This window comes from Gigantopelta aegis, unplaced genomic scaffold (assembly GCF_016097555.1).
Source record: "Gigantopelta aegis isolate Gae_Host unplaced genomic scaffold, Gae_host_genome ctg4235_pilon_pilon, whole genome shotgun sequence".
Taxonomy (NCBI): domain Eukaryota; kingdom Metazoa; phylum Mollusca; class Gastropoda; order Neomphalida; family Peltospiridae; genus Gigantopelta; species Gigantopelta aegis.
Window position 1 is genome coordinate 22,665 of NW_024533755.1, and position 11,388 is coordinate 34,052.

The window sequence follows — 11,388 nt, forward strand, 5'->3', positions numbered from 1 at the left end:
TTTCACATTAAGAGGAAGAGATTTTGGCTAATCTGGAAACGCTCACCCAAGACACAATTTAATAGCTACTTTCTGAGAGAACTTGTCAACATATCCTATCCTATATCTTTAATGTATGCTTTTAGCATCTTCAATGTGTTAAACTGGTCCACCACAAACTTCTAAATAACTGATATTAATCAGTGTACATTTGTCACGTACAATATCCAATATATCATTCATTGTTTCTGATTTAGATAACTCTGGCTTTTCAGTTCAGGGAAACCATTAAGGTAAGTTTTTAACTTGTTTCTGTAGATGCTTGGACTCTTAGTAATACAAAAGGATATTGAAAACAGCTTTCACAAATTCTCCTTGATTGATGTAAATGTTGTGGCCATATCCCAAAGGTACTAATACTTCTGTTGTAACTACATGGTGTGGTACAAAATTATTGTCTGAATTATACGATTTTTATTGAGGGTGGGTCTAAACCCATGTTTAAATGGTTTACTTATAATAATATTCACATACCAAGTTTTTATAAGTTAGTCACTCATTATATAATACACGATAACAAATTCTAAAGGATCCACCTCATCTTAAGCTGAGTGTCAAAATTAATATAGCCCTCCTATATCTATTATAAACTATATATTATTTGTAGATTGGAAAAGTTTCATTGTTAAAGAAAATTCGAACATTGGACAATGTACAAAAATTAATTACCGAACATTATTACACATGAAATATTTACCGTAATATAATTCAGGTGTTACGTAATATGGTGTTGTGTTTTACAGTGAATATGGCTCTTTTGAGATATCTGAAAACCAACAGATGGGGATATTCCAGACCAAAAGATTCTCTTATCATCTTCCATGCAGCCACAGGCAATATGCTCAGGTAAATGAGCTGAAAATTAAGGATGGCGAAATGGATTTGGGGTTAATAAATTTTCTGTACATGGCTCTTGTGTTTGAAATTTTTTAGCATGTAATTTTTTTTTGTAATGTGAAATTTTCTCATCTTACGATATGTTATATTGACTATACCTCATTTGTTTGAAGGTTCTTTATCTTTCTTTTTTCTTTCAAAACTCCCGTATCTATGAACACAATTTTAAATATTCATAATTCAATTCAATTACTTACTGTAGTCGTTTGGAATAGCTTTAGCTAACAACACACTTTTCAGAGGAACTTTAATAACACCATTAATAAATATCTACAAGTGTATTTGTTGAACTACTACGAACAGCACAACGTATCAGCTCTCAAACAAGACTACCCTCTCTCTGATTCACAGTTCCGTATAAACCTTAACACTAGGAACGTGTTTCTCTGATGATAATATCGTGGATCTGTTTCACTAAAGTAGCATCCCCCCCCCCCCAATCAGTAATTAGGATCATGTAGGAGACTTGGATCCAAGTACATTGGTGACACCGAGAGAATATCATTAGCAGGATGGGTGTGATTGACTACATGTATTTTGAGGAATGGTGAAAGGTGTCATCTTCCTGAAACTTTTGGAGCTAGCAAATTACCTGAGAAAGAAATCTCATCTTTATATACACAGATAACTTTACTTACAAATTAAAATCATTGTGTTTTTATCAGTGTTAAATCTCTTGTCTCTTCAAAGTTTAGACAAAACTTTAGCTATGGTACTTGATAGTTTTTTGATCAGAAGGAACTTGATTACGTAAAGCATACAAGGGGGTTTTTCTTCTTTACATTAGCAACCATGACCTTATAGTGTTTCCACATTATCAAGGTTCCCACTTCAGTGAAAACATCTCTCACTATACTAACAGCTGGTTACTCATTGGTGAAAGGATTATATCAGTAATAGTGTCCTAGCAGGACTGGATTTGTCCTTCCACTAAGAATATTGAGTCATAAATATCATAATCTAAGGATCATATTATACCTGTTTGCAAGATATTATCAGCCCCATAATTTTCTTTCCATCTCTCTTCAAAGCACGAACTATGTACACCCATGATGGTCTTCGTCATTCGCATTCACTGTGATCGACTCTTCTCAAGCGAGACAAGTTAACACTCCTGAAGACCACGCAGCTTACATCATCATGCGTGGATCCAGTTCAATCCTTTGCTAAGTAGGCTGTAGTTATAACCAACAATAGATCAGAACTCAACCGATCTTGATATGAAAAACATAGTTTCTTCAAAGCTTCTAAATACAGGACTTAAGGAGTGATATTGATGAAATATGTTAAAATAGTCTAAGTGAGATCAGACAGTCTGAATCCTCATACTTAATTATGCAAAGAAGACAATTTAACTAGTTACTTACCTAGTTGACCCTGACTCAAAAGAGCATATAATTTTGGATCCAAATTGTTTCCTTGCCAAAGGGGGGGGGGGGGGGGGGGGGGGGGGGGGGGGGGGGGGGGGGGGGGGGGGGGAAAGGGGGAAGGGGGGTACCAAAGCTATATTAATTCTTTGGATCAACTTGTTTCTGGCCATAACTGTTTTCTGTGTTCCTGACCTTTATTTGGTTTAACGTGAGACACACAAATAACAATCTTCATATTCCATTGACATTGTAGTGGTGGGGCTCGTAATACAATATGATGGTACCTATTTATACCAATATATTCCTTAGTACTGGAGCTAGTGGTGGCAGTTAAAACAATTTATGGCTATCACTATGGGACTTGTCAGTTGCTAACGAAGTATCGTGAGGCAACAAACTGGAAATCTATGGAGTTAGACACGTTAACGCAAGAAAAAAATTTGAATGCTATCCCCTTTCAGTATATAGTGTATATTATTAGTTCTATAAACTCTGTGGTAATGTTTTTAAATATTCTGCAGAGTGCTAAAAGAACAATTATGTGTTGCAACAAATTCATCCTCTTGATACTAACTTACAATGGGTTAAATGTAACTGTACAGTCTGTGTTTGTGTAAATGGGAGAGTCTAGTATATTTGTGTGAAGGAGAGTATTACCAGATTTGATAAGTCTCAGTTTTGTATTGATCAGAGACGTTAAAGCTGATGTAGTTAAGATGTATGAATTATTTAATAATTTGTCAAAGGGGAGTTCACTCTCACGGGACTGGATCGTTGTTGAAAGAGGTTGATAGGAGGGAGTTGATCTCGTGGGAATTTGATCTCATGGATGTACACGGTGCACAGGGATACTTGGTTTTTATGTTTACGAAATCTTATATTGTTTTGTTGAGGTGTAAATTTATTAATAAAATTTTCTTTTTATTTAAACATGAGAAAAGATTACAGACTGAAGGCCGTTTCTGAAATTGTTATATAGTTGATGTAATGGGAGTTATAATTTTTTGCAAGTCTGTATACTATAAAGGCTGAACGGATTGAGGACACGTGGTTTACATTTATCTCCATCGTCAAGATTTCATCTCTATATCAACAATACATGATATGTTTAGGTGGTTTTTTATATATATACCTGATCTCTATTGTTGATATCCCAAATAATACAGAGGACCAATTATAAGTTGGATTAATCCTCTTTTCTTACAAGTTCAATAGTCTCCTGAGCAATGCTAACGAGTCGTACAAAGTAGGTGGAAAGGAAAGATACAGGTCACAGTGATGGAGATTTTACTTTTTTGATGACATCAATTTTAACAGACTTCTCCAATTTCTGAAATGATACTGCTAAAATATTTCTAACATCATTCAAAGTGGTGTTTCTCTGGATTCCAGTCGAGAACAAAACTTAGCTGTTTTCACATTTAAGAGGAAGAAGATTTTGTTTAATCTGGAAACGCTCACCAAGACACAATTTAATAGCTACTTTCTGAGAGAACTTGTCAACAATATCCTTATATGGACCTTCAATGTATGCCTTAGCATCTTCAATGTTAAACTGGTCCACAACAACTTCTAAATAACTGATATTAATCAGTGTACATTTGTCACGTACAATATCCAATATATCATTCATTGTTTTTGCATTCGATAACTCTGGCTTCAGTTCAGGAAACGAAAAGTAAGGTTTTTAACTTCTTCTGTAGATGCTTGACTCTTAGTAATATACAACAACGGATATTGAAGACAGCTTTCACAAATCTCCTCTGATTGATTTAAATGTTGGTGCCATATCCAAAGGTACAATACTTCTGTTGTAACTAAATGTGGTACAAAATCACAAATTATGTATTTGAATTATAAATTTTTATTGAGTGGGTGGATGGACTATGACTATAATATATTCACATATAATAGTTTTTTTATGTTAGTCACTTATTATAATACATGATAACAAATCTAAAAGACTGATCCACCTCATCTTAAGGTGAGTGTCAAATAATATAGCCCTCCTATATCTATTATAACTATATATTACTGTAGATTGGGAAGTTTCATGTTAAAGAAAATTCAAACATTGGACAGTGTATGAAAATTAATTACACGAACATTATTACACATTGAAATATTTACAGTATATAATTCCTGTGTTACGTAATATGGTGTTAGTGTTTACAGTGAATATGGCTCTTTTGAGATATCTGAAACCAACAGATGGACTTCCAGACCCAAAAGATTCTCTATCATCTTCCATGCAGCCACAGGCAAATGCTCAGGTAAATGAAGAAATTAAGGAGGCAAAATATTCGGGGTTAATAAATTTTCATACATGCCTCTTGTGTTTGAAATTTTTTACATGTAATTTTTTTTTGTAACGTGAAATTTTCTCAATCTACGATATGTTATATTGACTATACCCTCATTTGTTGAAGGTTCTTTATCTTTCTTTTTCCTTTCAATCTCCTTATCTATGGACATAAATTTTAAATATTCATTAATGTAATTTAATTACTTACTGTAGTGCGTTCCGAATAGCTTTAGCTAACAGCACGTTTTCAGAGAACTTTAATAATACATTAACAAATATTTCCAAGTTATTAGAAAGCTTACTACAAACAGCACAACGTACAGCTCTCAACAAGACTACCCTTCTCTCTGATTCACATTTCCTTATAACCTCAACACTAGTAAGTGTTTCTTCTGATATTATCATTGGATCTTGTTCACAAAAGTAGCCATCCAACCTAATAGGATCATGTAGAGACTTGGACAAAGTACCATAGTGACAACGAAGAATATCACTAGCAGACTGTTGATAACTACATGTATTTTGAGGAATTGTTGAAATGTTCTCATCTTCCTGGAAACTTTTGAGCCTACATAATTAATGAGAGAAATATCATCTTTAATTAACAACAGATAACTTACCATATTCATTGAGTAGTTTATCAGCTAATTCTCTTGTCTCTTCAAATTCAGACAACACTTTAGCTAGCACTTTGATATTTTTGTGATCAGAAGACACTGCATTACGTATAGCAGACAAGAGGGTTTTTCTTTTATTATCAACCATGCCCTCTAGTGTCTCCACCTCATCAAGGGTCACTTCAGTAATACATCTCTCACTATATAACAGCTGTGACATTTGTGAAGGATATATCAGAACTTGTCCAGCAGACTGGATTTGTCCTTCCACTAATAAATGAGTCATAAATATCATAATCCTAAGATCATATTATACCTGTTTGAGTGATATTTTCAGCCACATAATTTTCTTCCATCTTCTTCAAAGCACTAACTAGTACATCCCATGATGGTCTTCCATTCTCAATTAACTTGATCGACTCTTCTAAGCCAGCAAGTTAAACACTCCTGAAGACATCGAACTACATCATCACGATGATCCACTTCAATCTTTGCTAATGTAGGTTGTAGTATACCCAACAATAGACCTAACTCAAACCATCTTCGATATGAAAACATATGTTTCTTCAAAGCTTCAAATACAGTACTTAAGTGAGTGATATCTGAGAAATAAGTTAAAATACTCAATAATGACTCAGACAGTCAATCCTCATACTTAATAGTAAAGAAGACAATTAACTAGCTACTTACCTAGTTGACCCTGACTCAGAAAGGATATCAATAGCTTTGGATCAACTTTGTTTCTTTGCCATAACTGTTTCTTGAGCTGTAAAGAATGAGTTGGTTTAACGGCATGACCCACAGGCACACAAATAACAATATTCATATTCCATTGACATTGTAGGGGGTGGGGCTCGTTAAATACAAATGATGGTACACTATATTATACCCATATATTCCTTATTACTGGGAGCTAGTGGGGGGCTAGTTTAAACAATTATGGCTAGCCTATCAGTATGGACTTGTCAGTTGCTAGAGAATACGCGAGGCAAACAACTGGAATCTATGGGAATGAGACACGTTACCCAAGAAAAAATTGAAGCATATACTTTCAGTATATAGTAATATTTTAGTTCTATAAACTCTGTGTGTAATGTTGTTAGAATTTCTGCAGATGCTAGAAGAAAAATTATTGTTTCAACAAATTCAGTCATACTAACTTACAATTGGGAAATGTAACTGTACAGTCTGTATTGTAATGGAGAGCTATATATTTGTGAAGGAAGTTATTACCAGATTTTGATAAGCTAAAGTTAATTGCTCAAAGACGCTAAAGCTGATGTTAGTTAAGATAGTATGACATTATTTAATAATTGTTCAAAGGGAGTTCATCTCACGGGATTGATCAAAAAGAGTTAATTATGAGGGAGTTGATTTCGTGAGAATTGATCTCATGGGATGTACCCGGTTCACAGTAACTTGGTTTTTATGTTTAGAAATCTCATATTCTGTTTTTTGTATTGATGTAAATTAATTTAATAAAATTTTCCTTTTTTTATTACAACATGAGAAACGATTACAGACGTGAACGGAACGTTCTGAAATTTATATAAGAATGTAATGGGAGTTATAATTTTGCAAAGTCCGTATACTATAAAGCTAACATTTGAGGACACGTGGTTCACAGTAACCTGGCTTAGTCCCTTGTTGCTTCGAAAAAGTAAACACGACAGGTTATGGCTACCAGAGCAGGTAAAAAGGTTAGTCTTAATCATATATACCAGTAATATTATTTTCAAGCCTTGTTCAGAGGAAGAGAGACATTCCTACATCAAACAAACGTCTATCTCTTCCAAAATTAGAAACCATTCCTTCTAGTGATGAGGTAAAGATATGTAATAATCTTACTACAACTATGTACATGTATTTTAGGAAGACACACCCACTGCCTATGAAATCCTACTGAACTCCCTTCCTACACAGTCTAAGTATAGTTTCCAATGGCAAGAGTCCCCACCCACAAATACTAAATTTGACGTTGATGTTGAGGTAATAATTATGTAAGATGTTTATAATTATCTTTTTAGAACGATGATGTCATTGAATGTCTTAATACAGACGATGAAGAGGAAGATTTAATAGACGAAATAGGTGTGGCTCAGGGGAGGAGCCATTCTCTACTCATTATGATAGAATCCTAGATGAAGCTCATGTGACAACTTTAAATGAGCTATACTCACAACCCTCCCACTCAGTTGTCATAATGTAAGTCCATCATATGAAATATGATCTCCACTATATTGATTATCAATATTAGTGTAAAGAACTAGGTCTGGTCCAATGGTTGACCACACACACTTGTAATAAGACCTGGTCTCCACCTGATCAAGTTTCCATCATACATCCTTAAAATTTTTACATGTAAGATTTACATGTACATGTAACTAATGTACATGTACTTATATCAGGTGAGAGAGAACCTATTGCTACGTTATGGCCCATGAGTAACAAGACAAGTGTTAAAGGTATGTAACTAAGTTCCAATCTCCACCCATTGACTCCACCTATTTAGAACCTTTTACTTCATTACAGCATTATCTGTTCGATATCATGAATTCATACAAGGTAATAACTAAGCCCCACCCATTAATTACAATTAACATTCCCAGGATCTCATTTTCACATGTCAATCACATGACAATGAGATGGAGATTAGACAATTGTATGTGTTACATTTATTAAATCATTGTTATTAAGTAAGTGGGTGGGTTTATGAGCTGATATGGACATAACTTTCTAGAAATCGAACACGAGTGTTCTAAAGAACAATGTTCGTCTCACATTAGCTGCTAAGGATGGTCGTGATTTAGGGTAAGCTGTTATGATGTGTTAAAGTATAGTTTGTTTGTTCTATAGAGAAATTAGAGACCAAGGGTTGACTCGTCCTAAAGTTCTCATTCTAGTTCCATTTCGAAGTTCAGTTCTGAAAATTGTCAAGACACTGATTGATGTACTTATAAAACCTGGAAAGGTATATATGTGATGTTCAGTGGGTGTGGTTTGTTATGACTTACTACCACAGGGTGAAGTAGCAAATCGTAAAAAGTTTTTTCAACAATTTGAGGAAGGGGAAGAGAGCACTCCACCAAGCTATAAACCAAGTATTAGAAGTCTTTCAAATGCTTCTAATCTATCTACCTCTCTAGATTCTTATCTTCATCTATTTTCTGGTAATACTGATGATTGTTTCAAGATGGGCATGGCCATTAAAAAGAATAGACTCAAACTTTATACTACCTTTATTCCAGTGACATTATCATAGCATCTCCACTGGTCTAAGAACAATTATAGGAGGAGAAGGAGATAAGAAACGAGAGTATGACTTCCTCTCCTCTATAGAAATGGTTATTGTTGATCAAATTGATGTGCTTCTAATGCAAAATTGGGATCATGTTCTGGTGGTGTGGTTAACCACACCCATTAATTATGTTTATTTTTATTTTTTAGCACTTGTTTAATCATCTTCATTTAAAACCTATAGACAGTCATGGTGTGGATTTCTCAAGAGTAAGAGAATGGTCGTTTAAATTGTTGGGGTAAACACTATTGTCAGACTCTTGTCTTCTCTGCATTTCAAACTCCTGAAATTAATTCCTTAATCACCACTTACTGCCACAGTATCCTTATAATGTGAATTATCTAAAATTTTTGAATGTAAAACATCTCTGTAGCAGACACCTTAAGAGTTGACATACTCTTAGTCCATTGTCATGTGCAGAGTTAATGATATCTAGAAATATTCATTGGAACTAGAACAAATGTCCTGAAGAGGCAGTGTTCTAAGTATCTGATATTTCTGTTTTTATCTGCCTTGACCTATTTTGTTAGATTATGAGGGTCAGGTAAGGGTGCATACCCCCGTCTGGAAAGGATCTGTATGTCAGATACTGCGACCAGTCCCTCAGATATTTCATAAACTCACTTCTCCTGATCATCACCAGCTGCCAGAAATTAGGCTTCAATATTTCATTGATACAGTAAGAGCTAAAGACTCCAATATGATTAATTTTTGTTTTTAAGGTATTACCTAAATTATTGAGTCCATCAGTTGACCACGTCTGTATCTATGTTCCATCATATTTTGACTTTATCCGATTACGTAACCACTTCAAAAGAGAAGGATATAATTTCTGTCATATTTCAGAGTAAGTTCTTAAAAAGGAAATATTGCTATGATGTTTGAATACATACAATGTGTCACTATCAAATATTGACAATGGTAACTACATTATTGCTCTTGTGACCATATAAGGTTTGGTTAACTTACAATATGAGGAAGTCCCTGATCCAATTAGCAGTGATCACTATAACTATTTGCTGCTATAATATAGTCATACAATATATACAAATAGTTTTGCATATAGCATTATGAAGGAGGAGGATGCAAAATTTGTACTTTGGGAAGAATTATGAAATATTTTTATTGCAAGAATATTTCCTCATATAGTATAATTAGTTATCGTAAATGTCAAAATTTTCACCGCTCAAACTTTCGCGCGTAAAATTTTCCCAAACTCATATTTTCGCATTTTGTGTCAACCGCGAAAATATAACTACCTCGAAAATTTTGACATTTACAGTAATAAGTTAATTAATTAATTATAATTATATTAAACAACATGTAATAAAGCTCATGTATTATAATTATATGAAAGATTTACATTAGAATGTGTTCAATATTTTATTAGGTATACTAAATCTGATAGCGTCTCAAGAGCTAGATCTTTTTTTGCTGACGGACGCAAAAAATTTCTTCTAATAACAGAACGTCTCCACTTTTTTTCGACGATATCGGTTCCGAGGGATTCATCACTTAGTATTTTATGCTCCACCCACATATTCAGAATTTTATTCAGAGCTTGTGAATCAAATGGAAACAAAAGACGAGGGTAAAGTAATTGTATTATATTCAAAATATGATACATTGTCCCTACAACGTATTGTAGGTAGCGAGAGAACACCCACATTAATTAGTTCATCAGATAACATACATACTTTGATGGTTGGAAATTAAAAATAAAAAAATTAAATCACTTTTTAATTAGTTCTCAACAACAGGACAATGTGCAGCATACAACATGTCCCCTTTATCATGGGACATATTAAGATGTGTTTATTTGTATGTGGTAGTTCAGCAATGCGAAGGTCAGTAGCTCCAAAGGGTAGCAAGGTCACTGGGGTATCAGCATTATTGGTAGTAACAGGGGAAGTAGGAGGAGCATCTGCAGCATTATGAACTATACCCCATGTATCAAGAATACGACCCTGTTGAAGACAGACATTAATACAATAATTAGATTAGTTCTATTAGGTACCGTCGCTTGTATTTTTTGATGGAGCTCCATCATTAGAGAATGGAAAAATACCTTCTTTCCAACCAGTGTACTGGTACTTGAGATCATTGCTTGGATTATTATCGTCAGTCAAACGGATGGCATAGTTCCAAGGAGAGCCTGGTGTTACCTGTAAATAAAACAACTGTTTACTGAGAACTTATTGGTCATTGTTATTTACTTGGTAGTCCTTGCTTTGATAGGCATAACTTCTCAATTCTTTAAACTCTTCCTTTATCGCTAATCCATACAATAGTGGCCTATATATAATATATGACCATTATACTAACTATTAATAAAACTGACCCACAATAAATAGAAGCTGCATTATTATAACGTCTAGTAACTCTAATTTCATTGGAAGTATCAATTCCATTCTACATTACCCTCACAACTTGTTGGGTGGAGAGTGCCAGGTGTTTACAGGTGCTGACGGGGTGCTACCCCAACGAAGAGTGGCACCATCTGCCCAAGATGGTATTCGAAGGAGAATACTCTTTTTACCAGAAATGTACCAGATATAGTCACTAGAGAAGAAGTCTCTCAAGAACATTGTCAGACACTCTTGTTTTTTACCTGATTCATTAAAGGGATATTGGGTATTAACTGTCAGGGTCGTCCCCCCAATGGTCACTGACAGGGGAGCGTATATAGCAATGACAATTGTGTTACTGTCAGGTGATATCATGACAGTATGTTGTGTAAGTTGGGCCATCCTTGGTTGAAATTACCTGTACAACATCCATAGTTGGGCGCTAAACCAAAACTAGAACAAGAATAGCTAATAATGACAGCTGCAATATTTCTATAATAGTATACTGAGGCTA

General features: G+C 34.4%; 1 protein-coding gene across 1 annotated transcript; it reads left to right on the forward strand.

Annotated features, from left to right (window-relative positions):
• Positions 1-4,486: 4,486 nt before the first annotated feature.
• Positions 4,487-10,394, forward strand: LOC121392646 (digestive organ expansion factor-like). The gene is given in 11 exon segments (XM_041523772.1): positions 4,487-4,579; positions 7,101-7,156; positions 8,085-8,199; positions 8,251-8,461; positions 8,464-8,496; positions 8,499-8,626; positions 8,676-8,750; positions 8,752-8,858; positions 9,917-10,004; positions 10,006-10,122; positions 10,359-10,394. Coding segments are annotated over 11 exon segments (1,059 nt in total).
• Positions 10,395-11,388: the final 994 nt, after the last annotated feature.